This window comes from Pongo abelii, chromosome 7 (assembly GCF_028885655.2).
Source record: "Pongo abelii isolate AG06213 chromosome 7, NHGRI_mPonAbe1-v2.0_pri, whole genome shotgun sequence".
NCBI classification, from domain to species: Eukaryota; Metazoa; Chordata; class Mammalia; order Primates; family Hominidae; genus Pongo; species Pongo abelii.
This window is the reverse complement of record NC_071992.2, coordinates 118178806-118195450: the sequence shown is the minus strand read 5'-3', so window position 1 is coordinate 118195450 and position 16645 is coordinate 118178806. Positions and strand designations below refer to the sequence as shown.

The following is a 16645-nucleotide window of genomic DNA, read 5'->3' as shown; positions in this document are numbered from 1 at the left end:
AAAAATGTATCCGACTTTCCCCTCTCTAAAATGAATCATGAGGCCTTTACATTCACTATAGTTTTTAGGAGAAATGTTCCGGAACCCTCTTTTTATTTCACATATGTTCTCAAAAAATTGTAAAATATACCACTTATAATCCTTTAATCTTCTCCAAAAAAGAATAGCCTTCTATAACTATGTTATGATTTTCATTCTTTAGTATTCACATTAATGTATAGCATGGTTACAATACCAATTTTCCACTAGGCACAGTGGCTTATGCCTATAATCCCAGCTACTTGTGAGGCTGAGATGAGAGGATGGCTTGAGCCAGAAGTTCATACCAGCCAGGGCAACGTAGAGAGACCTTAGCTCTAAAGAAATAAAAAAAATTAGCCAGGCATGGTGATGCACGCCTGTAGTCCCAGCTACGTCAGAGGCTGAGGTGGGAGCATTGTTTGAGCCCAGGAGTTTGAGACTGTTTGAATTATTAATGCACCATTGCACTACAGCCTGGGTGACAAGAGCAAGACCCCACACTGTCTCTAATAAAAATTAAAGTATCAATTTTTCTTTTATTCACGTTTGTATTTAATTATAGTCTACTTCCCTGACAGATAATTATCCTTATGATGTTATCTTAATGTCAATTAAAAATGTATCAATAAGTTATCTTAATAGTAAGATAAAAGGTACAGTAAGTTATATGTTAAACTAATGACAAGCCTCATCTTAAGAATAGTGATGATGATGATGATTTTTGAGATGGGCTCACTCTGTGGCCCAGCTGGAATGCAGTGGTGTGATCATAGCGCACTGCAGCCTTGACCTCCTGGGCTCAAGCATTCCTCCCACATCAACCTCCCAGGTAGCTGTGACTACAGGCGTGCACCACCACACCCAGCTAATTTTTAAATTTTTTGTAGAGATGGGGTTTTGCTATGTTGCCCAGGCTGGTCTCTAACTCCTGCATTCAAGTGGTCCTCCTTCCTCGGTCTACCAAAGTGCTGGTATTACAGATGTAAGCCACTGCAGCACTTGGCCTAGAATGGATTTTAATGTCTTCTCTTATCTAGTACTTACATAGTTTCCATTGAGTCAGTTCAGGACTTGTTTATTAAGTGACTTTGTATGTTGTCCTGTGACATGTACTGAGGTATAAACCGTGATGTCACCTATGAAAAAGGTTTGTAGTGCACTCAAGCACTCAGCTGCCTGTATCTCACAGTCTTATAGACCAAACCTTTCTCCTTAGACATATATAAGTACTTCTCTCAGGCATATGCAGTGTGGTGACATAAGCACCTTGTGAATGACCTTTTGGGTTAGAGCTCTGATCATCCTGCGTAATGTTACAGATATGATGCCACTGTAGACAATTTATTAATAGGAGATGGATTTCTACAAAGTCCTTGCCTAACAATGAGTAATCTTTAAAATTGGCTCTTTTGTATTTAGCAGAAAACAGTATTTTTGCTTATGTTATGGGGACATTTTATCTAATAGATATATTTATTATCCTCAGTTGGGTTTATCTATTTTTTAAAATTGCAGATACACGCCAATGGTTTTTGAAATGTTTGCAGATGGTCTGTAAGATACCATAGGTTTCTAAAAATATAAACTTAAGCAACCTCTCCTCCTTTCAGAGGAAGACACTTGTCATAAAGTCTACCTTCTACTCTCCAGTCCAGTACACACACACATATGTATACATACTGCACACATGTGCATGTACCTGCACTCACAGTCATGTGTGGTGCACACGTAAATCACCTCTTGTTTTGAGTATGGAAGGTCCTTCTTTGTCCAGACACCAAGACTTATAGAAGTCCATCGTCTGACAGAGGATTTGAAGGAGGCATACCTTTCTGCTCCAGTAGGTAGAGGTGGTGTATTTTCTCCTATGGAGATCTTTGGCCATGGCACTAACTTGTGTATTTTGTTTCTTTGCAAACAGTTGTGGTATTTATTGTTATATATATATATATATGCAAATGTTTGCAGTATATTTCAAAAATTGAAACGATTTTATGTCTCCCAGGGGAAAGAGTGGTGGCCTTTGCTGCTGTAGAAGGAGTTTTCTTCTCAGGATCTTTTGCTGCTATATTCTGGCTAAAGAAGAGAGGTCTTATGCCAGGACTCACTTTTTCCAATGAACTCATCAGCAGAGATGAAGTAAGGAATGGAATGTTTTTCTAGTTATATTTGTATTCATATTTGATGTTCATCTATTTTTCTTTTCTTTTTTTTTTTTTTTTTTTTGAGACAGGATCTCACTCTGTCACCCAGGCTGGTGTACAGTGGCATGATCATGGCTCGCTGCAGCCTCGACTTCCCTGGGCTCAAGCAGTCCTCCCATCTCAGCCTCCATTGTTGCTGGGACTACAGGCATATACCACTACACCTGGCCTAATTTTGGTATTTTTTATTTTTTTAGAGACAGGGCTTCACCATGTTGCCCAGACTGGTCTTGAACTCCTGGCCTCAAGCGATCTGCCTGCCTCAGCCTCCCAAAGTGCTGGGATTACAGGCATGAATCACTGTACCCAGCCCATTTATTTTTCTTTCTCCTGAAAAATGCTGTGGTGACACAAGTGTCCTGGTAATTAAAATAGGAAGTCATGTCGTCTTGCTTTTAAGACACTGCATTTTCCTCCTGTGTCTCTTACCGTTTCTCCTCAGTCTCCTGGTCATTCTTAATATCAGTGTCCTCCTAGGTTCCCGCGCTGGCCTTGCTCCTTCACTGTATATGCCCTCCTGGCTGATCTTGTTTACTGTAATGGAAGCAGCTACCATCTAAATGCTCATAACTCCCAAAACCTACCCTTTGTCCCAGATATTCTTTCCTAAGTGCCAAACCCATGTATGCTAGTGCATGTTAGACATTTTCTCCTTTAAGTTCCCGCAGGTATCTCAAACCTGTTATTTCAGAAATCAAACTCATCATCTTTCTCCAAAAATTTGTTGTTCCTTCTGTTTTTCGTATTTCATTGAGTATCTCTATCCTTCTTTTCCAATCATCTAATTTAAATTTAGGAATCATTTTAGATTGCTTCTTCTTTTTCAGCCACATCCGATCAGTAACTAAGCCTGGTCTCCCTCTGCCTGCTATACCGTTTCCATCTTCCTTACCACCCCCTTTATTATTATTATTTTTAAACCTTTTTGGATTACCTTCTCGTAAGAGACATCTCAAAACTTTCCTGATCAATTAGGTGAAATTGGCCACTCTTTTCTTTATGTATCCATTTGAAACCTGAACCTGTCCATGTCTTGGAGTCCATAGCATGTATTGTACTTCTTCTTTCCCTCTTCTGCTAGACTTTAAGCTCCTTAGTGCAGGGACTTTGTTTTATGTATCTTTCTGTTCTCAATGTTTTGGCTATTATAGCCATTCAGTTAACATTTATTGTCTACACTAATCCTTAACTTCTCTGAACCTTGGTTTCTTCAACTATAAAACTTAACCATTTTGTTAGAATGCAATGAAATAGTGTATGTGAAAGTATTTTTTAAAATACCATAAAATGCTTCATATAATTATTTTTTGCTTTTTCATGTCTTTAAATTTTTAATAACTTTTATTAGAAATGTCATATAGGATTGTTATAGAGAACTGAGAGAATAAAAAAATTAATCTCAACACAGAGAGAACTACATTTACTGTTTTGTTGAACTATTTCTTTATAGACTTTTTTCTACATTTAATTCTATTTAGATATATAAACATATTTTAATCATTAATATATTTAGGAGTTGAGATGTTCTTTTTCCACTTGGCAAAATTCTGCAATCATTTTTCTGTGGCATTAAGCACCTTTTGAAAATAGTAGTTTTGTTAGATATATAATCTAATGAATGAATCATTTATTTGACTTTTATAATTAGAAATTTAGATTATTTCCAGGTTTTTTGTTTTACTGTAGTGTAAAATGAATACCTTTACATATATATAAGCTTTGTCCTCCCTTTATATTATTTTCCTAAGCTTGATCACAAAAAGTAGAATTACTAGTTATAAAGCATTCATACATACTTACTTGCAGATTTTTTTTTCCAGTAACTTTATAACAATTTTCAGCCCCACCTAGCAATGTATGGACATTTTCTACCATACTCTCACCAGAATTTAGATTAATTTGCTAAATGTTTGGCAAATTTGATAGGGGTAATTCGTATCTCATTATTGGTTTTATTTGCATTGTTTAATTATTACTTAAACACTTTTTTCATAATGATATTAGTCATCTGTATTTTTTCTGTAGTTGCCTACTTTTATCTTTTGCCTTTATTACTGGTGCAATATTAACATTTTTCTTATTTAACTCTGAGTGCTCTCACTATTTTAAGGTTATTTCTTCAGTAGTCTATTATCCTTAAAGGAAGGGGTCATGCTTGCTTGTTCATTGGTTTATTCCCAATGTACAGTGACTGATTGGGTCCTTTCAACAAGTACACGTTTATAGCATATGTTATATTTATAGCACAAATATAATATAAAATATAAATTTGCTTATATTTATTTCACATTTTCCCAATTTATCCTTTGCTTTTTAATTTTTGTTCTTTTAACATACAAAACCTTAAATTTTATGTAATCCACTTCCAGAGATAAATTAATTACACATATTTTTTTCTTGGTTTTTTAACCTTTAACTCTGTAATGCAATTGGAATTTGTAAAGTAGGATTTAGCATAAATATAATAAAAGAATACGTTAGAATTTAATTTTATTTTAAACACTCTTGGGAAGTTTTTCCAATTTGCCTTGTTAAGTAATCCATCCTTTCTTCATTGACTTGCGCTGTCTTCTTTATTATCTATTAAGGTTTTATTAGACTAAAATCAGTTTCATGGCTATTTTTTCTTCCTTATTGACCTATCAGATTTTATTCTATAACAAACCATTTTAATTATTATAGTTTCATATATTTCAATAATTTGTAGGATAAATATCGAAACTTTTCTTTTGAAAGTGTTCTTACAAGATTCTGTCCGTTTATTCTATTCTTTTTTTTTCTTGAGACAGGGTCTCTCTCTGTCACCCAGGCTGAGTGCAAGTGGTAATGATCCTGGCTCACTGTAGCTTTGACCTCCTGGGCTCAAGCAGTCCTCCCACCTCAGCCTCCTTAAGTAGCTGGAACTACATGCATGTACCACCACATCCAGTTAATTGAAAAATTTTTGTAGACACAGGGTCTCACTGTGTTGCCCAGGCTGGTCTGGAACTCCTGGGCTCAAGTGATTTCCCACCTTGGCCTCCCAAAGTGCTGGGATTACAGGCATGGGCCCCCGTGCCCAGCCTTCCAGATTAACTTTTGAATTAAAAACAATCCCATTTAGGTACTTGACCTCTGTGCCCGCTTGGGACTCTTCCAAGTGTACTTTCCTTTCTTTTCTGCTCTAAAGCCTTTTAAAATAAATTACAAACACACACCAATTCCATTGGGATTTTGATTGGTATTGCTTTCTGTAATAAGTTACCTGTCAGTTTTCATCAACACTTTAACATCTTTCAGCCTTGATGGTAATTTCTTCTTTCTTCCCTTTTTTTTTTGAAACAGTCTCACTGTCACCCAGGCTGGAGTGAAGTGGCGTGATCTCAGCTAACTGCAGCCTTGACCTCCCAGGTTCAAGCAATCTTCCTGCTTCAGCCTCCTGAGTAGCTGGGACTACAGGCGTGCACCACCATGCCTGACTAATTTTTGTATTTTTTGTAGAGATGGGGTTTTGCCAGGTTGCCCAGGCTGGTCTCAAATTCCTGAACTCAAGGAATCTGTCCACCTTGGCCTCCCAAAGTGCTGTATTACAGACATGAGCCACCATGCCCGGCCTGGGAATTCCATCTTTCTATATCCGACCTCTCTCTTTTTTCATGTTGAATTTTTGAAATTTTCTTTTTTTTAATATTTAGCTCTATACTATCTATTCTGTGTTTTGGAGTCCTGATTATTGTAGATTGACTCTCCTTCACCTATTCTCCAATTACTTAAGATTCTGTTGCATTTGTATAACCATACTCGGGTATTTCACAAGTTTATTTTCATTTTTGGTTGAGTTATCTGTAAGATCATATCTGCTTTGTATGGCTTCAGGTGATATTCATCATTGTTCAGTTTCCATTTTCTTATTTATTTATTGGTATTTTTTATTTACTTCTATTTATTTATTTATTGGTTTTTTGGTTTTTTTTTTGTAGAGATTGGGTTTTGCCATGTTGCCCAGGCTGGTCTTGAACTCCTGGACTCAAGCAGTCTGCCCACCTTGACCTCCCAAAGTACTGAGATTACAGGCATGAGCCACCGAGCCCCACCTCAGTTTCCATTTTCATTAGAACTGAATTCATTTTTATCTTGAGCCTTTCTTATTTAATTATAAATGTTGTATTTTTGAAATCTGAGTTTCATCTGTTATTTAAATACTACTCATTATTTTTCAATCATTCCTTAATTTTGAAATTTAAAAATTAATGAATTTTCATTTGAGGCTTTCTTGCTTTATTTTCCTTTCCAAAATGCTTTTATTTGCAGATTTTGTTTGTTCATAAATTAATTTTTCTATAATGTTGATGAACTAAGATTTGCTGGCATTGAAAATTTTTATTATAGGTTATTGTATTGGCATTTAATGAGATTTGAAGGAAGTTCCTAGTCCTATTAACCCCTCTTCCATTTTCCAGTTCTGTATTATATTCCTAGAACCACTTTATACAATGCTTGACCCATCACCGTGTGCAAATAGCTGATTAAAAGTTATTTGACAATGACATTTTTCTTCCCTTTTAGGGACTTCACTGTGACTTTGCTTGCCTGATGTTCCAATACTTAGTAAATAAGCCTTCAGAAGAAAGGGTCAGGGAGATCATTGTTGATGCTGTCAAAATTGAGCAGGTAAACCAGGAAGTTTGTGTAATTAGCGCATCTCTCTTTCTCTGATGTTTGTACCACTATTATATTGACTCATACGAAATTTTGTAGGTCAATAAAAATACCAGCAATTTTATTCTGGTCAGCCTGACAATACCAATACACGATATATTACAATTATTATGTCAGTTTACAATTTGCTTTAGGAAGTCAGTCTTTATATTAAGGTTTTATGTATACCAAAACCTGTTTCAGGGCTATTTTTCTGTCTTATTGATCTCTGTCAAATTTTATGCCATGATCAGCTAATTATAGTAGCTTTGTATTTTTACATTTTTAGTGACTGGAGAACAGTGATGACTTTTTATTTGTTTTGTATTTTTTGTAACGTAGCAAGGTACCTAGCTTGAAGCATACACAAATTTTTATAGAATGAATAAGTAAGTTAATGAAAAGTAACAATTAAGTTAGGGTATGTACGGATTTCTTACTAGAAAGAGCTAGATGCTCTACTTAGGATGTGTTTTTATCATTCTAAAATTACTTTTGTTAACAATGAGTAGTTTAACAGGCATAGTTTGTATATTGAAAGAGGAAAAAGGCATAACAGGCACTTTGGTATCTTTAATCATTTTGAGAACTAAATCCAAGTGGTTAATATATTTTTATTTTTCCTCTATTAACACTTTACCACTGTATAGTCTTTCAGTATGGTTGGAGCTCACTTTATCTCCCAACCCCCAAATCTTTTTTCTCATTTTCTTTTTTGAGTTTTTCTTTCTTTCCCAGCTCTCTTCCATAGTCATGTTCTTCATGATGATCATCTTTGAATCTTTTTCCAGATATTTTAGAACAAAGTATCTTTTTTTTCTATTGAGAAAGCATACGAATCCGAGTCTTATATCTGCTACTTCAAGAAATCCAGTAATTTGGTAGTTCGTTTCCATTTATTTTGGCTCTTCGAGAACATGAAAAAATGTGAATAGTAGTACCCCAAATGTTTTTAAACATATGGACATCATTTGCCACATTGAAAGAATTTATCCTAATATACTTTCCTTGGACAAAATCAGTCTTAGAAATAAAACAAACGTCCTCTTTCTATTTGGAAAATACATATTTATAGTTTTGTTTGTACTTTATTCTGTTTTTGTTTTCATCCCAGGAGTTTTTAACAGAAGCCTTGCCAGTTGGCCTCATTGGAATGAATTGCATTTTGATGAAACAGTACATCGAGTTTGTAGCTGACAGATTACTTGTGGAACTTGGATTCTCAAAGGTAATGTGTTTAAAAATGTGTTACTACTAGTTAAAATATTATAGGAAAGCAAGGACCCTAAAATATATTTTACTGAAAGCATTTGTAACATACTATTCTATTTTTTAAATGTCCATGACAGAGACTTGTTTCGTATGAACAAGGTTTTGCAAAATCCTTTGAAATTTAAAATTAATAACTGAAGTAGGAGGCTGGTAAAATATTAGAACTAATAAGCTCAATAAATTATTTTGCAATAATTGCAGCTGTATTATTTAATAGGATTATTTTCAAGGAGTTAGGTTTAATATGCATATATATATTCACCCTCATATAAATCGCCATGTGTCTATATTGTGGTTTGGGAGTTAATACTTTTAAATAGGGAATAGTTATTAGGAAGACATTAACTGTCATAATATAACTCTTTGAACAGAGTTATTCAAGTTATTTTTGTCATTTACCGGAGATAACGTACCTGAATTTCATCACGTGCGGTTTTCCCATTATTTAAGACATGGAGCCTGCAGCCACACTATCTGGGTTTGAATCCTTGTTCTACCACTTTCTAGCTGTGTGACCTTTGGCAAGTTGCTTAACTATCTCAATTTCCTCATCTATAAAATAGAGATAGTAATAATATTTACTACAAAGAATTGTTGATGAGTTGATACACTTAAAGCACTTAAAATAATATTAGACACATAATAAACTCACACTAGATGGTCACTTTGTACTTAAGTGAAACACAGAAATTCACTATGTACTATACCATGGTAATTAGAAATTACAGATTTTGATTTCTTGTCATGAAAATGTAAGTTTAAATTGTCTTTAATGAGAATCTTTATGAAATTTATGATGCTGTGGTAATCATTACCTATCTTGCTAATGTTGTATTAGCAGATATAGCAGAATTATATTCTGATAACCACCCAGGTACTTAATGAAAGAGTCAGGTGGGGCGTAGGTTTTTTTGGTAAGATAAACTACATTTTAACGTTTAAGTTGCAAGATCCTCTCTGTGTTTACTAATTAATGAGAAATCAAGATTATAACTATATTAATATAATCTCTTAAACTTACAAACTATGTATATTAAAAGAAATTGTGTTCATAATTTTTACCAATATTTTTGTTATTAGAAAATGAATTTGCTTATTTAAGCCTTACAGTGAATTCGCTATTCTTAACCCATTACCATATCCTCACATCCACATGTTCATGTTCTGCTGCTTATTAGAAAACTGCTGACCCTTGGGTCTAATTTTCCTTTTGGGAACTTGCTAACTGTGGGTATGTAGAACATGCCACCTCCTGCAGAAGAAGATCTAAACACAATGTAAAACTTTGTTTTTCCACAGGCTTCAAAATATCTGAGTAAATTCTAAAAAGCAAAAATTATAGAGGCCTTAGATTTTTAATGCAATAAAAATAGAAATTGATTTAAAAATTGCCAAAAAGCTTAATCTACTTAGAGATTAAAAAATATATCCTTTAGGCCAGGCATGGTGGCTCACACCTGTAATCCCAGAACTTTGGGAGGCTGAGGTGGAAGAATCACTTGAGTCTAGGAGTTTGAGACCAGCCTAGGCAACATGGCGAAATCCTATTTCTACAAAATATTAGCCAGGCCTAGTGGCATGCCTGTAGTCCCAGTTACTCGGGAGGCTGAGCTGGGAGGATCACTTGAGCCCGGGAGGCAGAGGTTGCAGTAAGCTGAGATTGTGCCACGGCACTTCAGCCTGAGCAACAGAGTGAGACCCTTTCTCTCTCTTTCTCTCTCTCTCTGCATATACATATATCTCCTTTAAAATAAGATTTAAAATGAAAATAAAAATTAATTGAAAATATAAAGTAAATGACAATATGATTACTATGTATCAAAACTTGTAGGAGTTGGGCGTTGTGGCTGACTCCTATAATCCTAGCACTTCAGAGGCCAAGGCAGGAGGATTGCTTGACCCCGGGAGTTCCACACTAGTTTCAGCAATATAACAAGACCCTGTCTCTACAAATAAAAATAATAATAAGGCTGGGCACAGTGGCTCATGCCTGTAATCCCAACATTTTGGGAAGCTGAGGCAGGTGGATCACCTGAGGTCAGGAGTTCAAGACCAGCCTGGCCAACATGGTGAAACCCCGTCTCTACTAAAAATACAACAATTAGCTGGGCATGGTGGTGGGTGCCTATAATCCTAGCTACTCGGGAGGCTGAGGCAAGAGAATCTCTTGAACCCGGGAGGCAGAGGTTGCAGTGAGCCGAAATTGTGCCATTGCACTCCAGCCTGGGCAAAAAGACCGAAACTCTATCTCAAAAAAAAAAAAAAAAAAAAAACCCCACCAAAAACAAGCCACTTAATTTAGTTTGGTCTTGGTTACTTTGTCCATGCCATGAATGACTTAGATCTAATTTTTTGAAGTCTTCAGTTCTAAAATCTAGTGAGTCTATGGCTATTGGTTCAGTGCCCTCTCACTGTATCTTGCTGTGTATTACAGCTCCAATATTCCCTCACTTTTTACACACAATTTCTGATGGAGAATTTCATAGAATTTCACTCAGCCACACACAGCATATGAGTTTTTGGAAAAAAGATACATAAATATTTAAAGCTTTATTTAAAGATATAAATCACATAGCATGCAATTCATCCATTTAAAATGTACAATTCAATAGTTTTTAGTGTAGTCTCAGAGTTGTACAACCATCATAACAACCGATTTTAGAACATTTTTATCACCCCAAAAAGAAACTCTGTCCCTATTAGCAGTCAGTCACTCCTCTTTCCTCCCCTTACCCACCTTGCCTTAGGCAACTACTAATCTAATTGTTGGGTCTGTAGATTTGCTTATTCTGTGTCTGTAGATTTGCCTATTCTGCATATTCTATTTCATACAAATGGAATCATATAATATGTGGCCTTTTGTGGTTCTTTCCTTAGTATGATGTTTTCATGGTGCGTTCATGTTGTAGCATGTATCAGTGCTTTATTCCTTTATATGACCAAATAATATTCCACTGTATGGATATACCAAATTTTATTTATCCATTTGATGGGCATTTAAGTTGTTTCCTCTTTTGAGCTATTGTGAATAATGCTACTATGAACGTTCATGTACAGATTTTTGTGTGGACATGTTTTCATATCTCTTAAGTATACACCTAGGAGTGAAATTGCTGGATCATATGGTAACTCCATTTTTAATCATTAGAAGAACTACCAGACTGTTTTCTAAAGCAGCTGCACAATTTTATATTCCCACCCTGTATGAGGGTTCCAGTGTCTCCATATCCTCACCAACACTTATTACCTGTTTTTTAAAAAATTATAGCCATCCGAGTAGGTGTGAAGTGGTATCTCATTGTGATCTTGATTTGCATGTCTCTAATGGATAATGATGCTGAGCATCTTTTCATTTTGTATATCTCCTTTAAAGAAGTATCAGTTTGTCTATTTAGACACCCTGCCCATATTAAAATTGGGTTACTTGAATATATGTTTATCTGTGGTGTTCATATTTTTTGCTGGGATACTCCTAAATTGAGAAATCCTCTTTCATTACTCCTTGTGAATCACTGAAATATCCCACAGTTTCCATCAAGCTGTATCTCCAAGTCTGCTTCTTGAATTCTTTTTTTTTTTTTTTTTTGAGATGGAGTCTTACTCTGTTGCCCAGGCTACAGTGCAATGGCGTGATCTGGGCTCACTGCAACCTCTGCCTCTCAGGTTCAAGCAATTCTCCTGCCTCAGCCTCCTGAGTAGCTTGGATTACAGGCACCTGCTACCACACCCAGCTAATTTTTGTGTTTTTAGTAGAGATGGGGTTTCACCATGTTGGTCAGGCTGGTCTCAAACTCCTGACTTCAGGTGATCCCACCTACCTCGGCCTCCCAAAGTGCTGAGATTACAGGCATGAGCCACCATGCTCGGCCTTGCTTCTTGAATTCTGAAGCAGTAAAAAAGCTTCTTGTTAGCATAGTCCCCCTTTTTGTTTGGAGACGTCTAGTCACTATGGATAACATTTATTCTGTCTTCCCTGATCATGTTCCCTTAATGACAATTTGTTGATTATCTGTTCTCTTATAAACTAAGAAACATATTTAGAACCACAGTAGATTGTTGCTAATTTAACATTTTATAGTATCATGTATGTGTGACTAATAGTAATACCTATGAAAAATGCTCATGGTGTGTTGGATATCTCAAGCTGTGAGAACATTTTCAATTGGTTAGTATTAAATATTTCAATTCCTGAAATAGTTGTGTGTTTTTTTTTTCTATTTATTAGAATACCAGAGATGCTAGTACAGTTTCTTGAGGAGATTAGTGGTTGATCTTGGGTCATCTTAAAATTTGTCAGCCTTGAGTGCCTCCAGGGTCTTAGGGGAATGGTGTGATCTTGTAGCTGACTAGACAGGTTTTGAGAAACCTGACCTCTGTTTTGGTCATCTTTGCTCTTATTGTGGGATGTAATTTGATCTCTTCAGAATGTCTAATAATATTTATTTCCTTTTTAGGTTTTTCAGGCAGAAAATCCTTTTGATTTTATGGAAAACATTTCTTTAGAAGGAAAAACAAATTTCTTTGAGAAACGAGTTTCGGAGTATCAGCGTTTTGCAGTTATGGCAGAAACCACAGATAACGTCTTCACCTTGGATGCAGATTTTTAAAAAACCTCTCGTTTTAAAACTCTATAAACTTGTCATTGGTAAATAGTAGTCTATTTTCCTCTGCTTAAAAAAAAAATTTTAAGTATATCCTTTAAAGGACTGGGGGTTTGCTCAAAAGGAAATCCAAAACCTATTCCAAAGAATTTGCATTTATATAATTTTCCTGTTTAACAACAAGAGTGTGACCTAAACGCTTTTGTCTTGTCACTGAAATAAAAGATGGCATTATGTGGTTAAGAGCATGGGGTGAGGGGTCAGACATGAGTTTAAGGTTCTGCCCTTACTCCAATGTGTGACCCTTGGCAAGTCAGTTAATCTTGGTAAACCTCAGTGTACTTATCTTTAAAATGGGAGTAATAGTAGGTCCTAAATTCATAGAGTGGATATCAGGATTAGGATGCAAAAATAAATGCGTAACCAACACTACTACTGTTAGCACCACTACTAATTATCATTCATTGATAATATTAATTGCAATGATGTTGTAATAAAATACTCTCATTTCCTTAAAGTAATTGTGATTCTAGGTCCTAGGATCTAGAATTAGATCTTTGTATTTTTAATGCTTAGGGGAAGAATATAAGTATCTCCTTAAAAAGAACATAATTCTCATTCACGCAAGAATAAGTTCTTTGAATTCCTTAGTATGTAGTAAAGAAAATTTAGTTGTTAGTTGCTTTGGGAAGCCTACTTATGGAGTGGAAACCAGGAGGTTATCATGGTAGTTGACCTTGTAAGAAAAATGATTCTTCTTCAGAAATTAAAAACATAACTATTGCCAGATTTAGCCCGGGAATGTTTAGAATCAGGCTAGAATAGCATTTTCCAAAGAATATTCTAAGAGCTATTAGCTCCTCTAGATATTTTGTTGGGGGAAAAAGGGGATTCTGTGGTCAGATGAGTTTGGGAAATGCTGAACACTTCATTCTTCTTTAGCAAGTACAGTCAGTACATCAAAGACTGAGCAGTTCAGTGGTACATAAATTTATCTCGCCCTGCGTATTCCCAACATACTTAACACAGATGTTTTTTACCTGTTAACATCTCACCCAGCTAGTGTTCCTCAGAACAAAGATTGGAAAAAGCTGGCCAAGAACCATTTATACATAGAGGAAGGGCTTATGGACTGAGAAAGGGAGAACATGGTAGGGATTATTGAATCATTTCAAATTTATACCAGCCTGAATAGTGTACCAGCAATTGACTTAGGCTGTGTTTCTTTATGGTTTTAAAACTCTTGAGCTGTTATAAGAGATAGTTCTTTTAATGTGACTGTGCTACATGATAGCCAATGGTGAGGGAAAAGGAGATTTCTCTAGAAGAGTCTGATGAAAGGCCGGGAACCAAGGTTTTTGAGAAGTCTGCCCCATTTATTTTTAGTAAGTATCAAGAGGTAGCCTGAGCCTAGTTAGAGTTAGACCTGTCTTTGGATGAAGAAGTCTTAATACTGAAATACTGAATTTTTAATACATTATTATTTGGTATTCTGTATACCCCTTCAAGCAGTTGTTTCCCATTCCCAACAAACTGTACTTTATACAATTCTGGATGCTAAAACTTAGAGATTTTCTCTTTGCATAAATTTTGGCTCCATTCTTTCCATAACAGTCTAATCAAAACTGGGAGTTCTCAAGTGAATGCAAAAGGAGCAGGCCATAACTTTATTTGTTAGAGAGACTGTCAGAAACTTGAGATCTTTTGGCCTATGATAATACCATTAATTTTTGCATTGCTTCACAGTTTGCCAAGTGTTTTTACATCATCTCATTTGATCTCAAAACAGCTTGACAGAGCAACTGTTACTGAAATATTACAGATGGAAAGAATGAGGCTCAGGGAAGTTAAATGACTTGGCCAAGATCTGCTCATCGTCACTGTCTGTACAGTATTTTTTTTTTTAGAGGTTGTAATGTCTCAGATTTAGTCCTTTACCATCTATGTTGATTTGCTTTTGTCTATTTCCTCATTAATTGAATATACTTTAAAAGTATCAAAATATAGAGAAACATTTGAACTATATTCAGGTAATATGTTTAAAGATATTTATATATTGCCATACAAAAACTTAACATTTAAAACTGATAATATCTGTAATGACATCAGAATGAAAGAAAAAAAGTTGTACAGTGTATATTCCTTTGTTTTGAATCCAAATCTTTTTCATAGTTAATGACAGATGCCTTAATATGAAGCTTATTTATAATAGCAATAAACCTAACTGGATTTGGATGAAGAAGTCTTAATACTGACATACTGGATTTTTAATGCACTGGTTTGTTATTTGGTATCCTATCTCTTTTTCCAGGCCTCCAGGTTGCACATTTATTTATTATGTTCAATACTTTGGTTCTTAGTTCTTAAAGAATCAAGAAGTTGTGTAATCTTTTAAAAATATTATCTTGCAGGTAAAGAAAAAAATTAAGAGTGTGTTTACAACTGTTTTCTCTTTTTTACAGCACATGTATTTAAATCATTGCTATAATAAAGTTAAGTTCATTAGGAATATAAAAACTTGTAGTTCTATGATAGATTGCATTTATTAAAAATGTTTCATTGTAGCACATAGAAATATGGCCAGGAAGGACTTGAGAAGACAGTTTGATCCATTGCTTTTAGACAGGACTGGGTTTTGCTGTCCAATTATATACAATAATAGTTTTTCTTACAACTAAGCTGGCCCCAGCCTTGTCCTGATATTAATATATGAAATTTTTATAATTGTCTCATTGTCTCATTTAGAAACATCCCTATTTTTCTGCTTTTTCTATTGCCATTTTTTATTTGTGCATGAATTGATTATTGAGAAAATGTAGCAGTTTGCATATTTAAAAATTAATCATTTTGCGTTTTATATTTAAATGTGCCAACATCACTGTCACAGAATTCCCAGATTTCATTTGTAGATATTGAGCTAAGGGCTAATGTCAGGAGCTGATTTTTAATGATAAAGCTGCAGATGGGCTAAATAAAAGCCAAATTAATCCTACAATCAAGTATTGTGTTTTTAAACCAAGTTGAGTGAATTGATAGTGGACTTGGGAAATCTTCCCCAGCAGAATCTGGATGAGTGGCACAGAATTGAAATCTCTTTGTTTCTCACCATTTCCCTTTAAGTGCTCTGCTCCTTTGTAAAAAGTTAAAGATTTGAAAGAGAATCTGATATTCCTGAGGCATTAGGAAGAAAGGATTTAATCCCTTCAATTTGGGGCTTCATCCTGTTAAAGAAAATGTAAGTGAAAATGGAAGGCTGGAGAGAATGATTGCTTTTTGTACAGTTAAATAAGGTCACAATATTCTATGTACTTTGTTTTACAACTGTGTTTTCATTTTTTCAAATGTCTGGTCATTTAGCAAAGTTATTTACTATTTACTGTGTACATAGAAAGCTTTATTATGTGTGGTGTATCTAAATTTTTTTTGCTGAAATACATTATGGTCAATCAAGCCAACCCTGCATGTACAGAATTTGTTTGTTTGTTTGTTTTTTTCAAATAAATTAGTTGTTTTCTTATTTTTTGGCTTAGTATGTGGAAATAAACTATTGTAGCTTCATCATTTTGTACATTTCCTTTTTGAGGAAGGTTTCTTTATAAGTGCAAGGGCTACCCTAATAAAGGAATGTATATACTTACTATTTGTGTCTGCAGATAAATACTTACTTGTTTGTTCAACTATTGCCCCAACCATAGTTTTTACATTAAATGAGACCCCCAGTTCTCTCACCTGTCTTTCTCTCAATCCATAAGCTTCTCTTCATGTCTTTGTTTCCAGCCGAGATTCCACAAACATCATATTACTAGCAGTAGCACTCGTACTAGTACCCTCAACTCTGTCCCTTATCTGCTTTTTACCATACATAGAAAA

At 35.0% G+C, this 16645-nt stretch overlaps 1 protein-coding gene across 1 annotated transcript in view; it reads left to right on the top strand.

Moving 5' to 3' along the window:
• Window positions 1–16413, top strand: part of RRM2B (ribonucleotide reductase regulatory TP53 inducible subunit M2B) — a 36062-nt gene extending 19649 nt beyond the window's left edge. Inside the window, 4 exon segments of the mRNA NM_001132472.1 lie at window positions 2027–2160; window positions 6771–6875; window positions 8017–8130; window positions 12629–16413. Coding sequence (NP_001125944.1) covers window positions 2027–2160; window positions 6771–6875; window positions 8017–8130; window positions 12629–12781 — 506 coding nt within the window. The 3' untranslated portion in view covers window positions 12782–16413.
• Window positions 16414–16645: the final 232 nt, after the last annotated feature.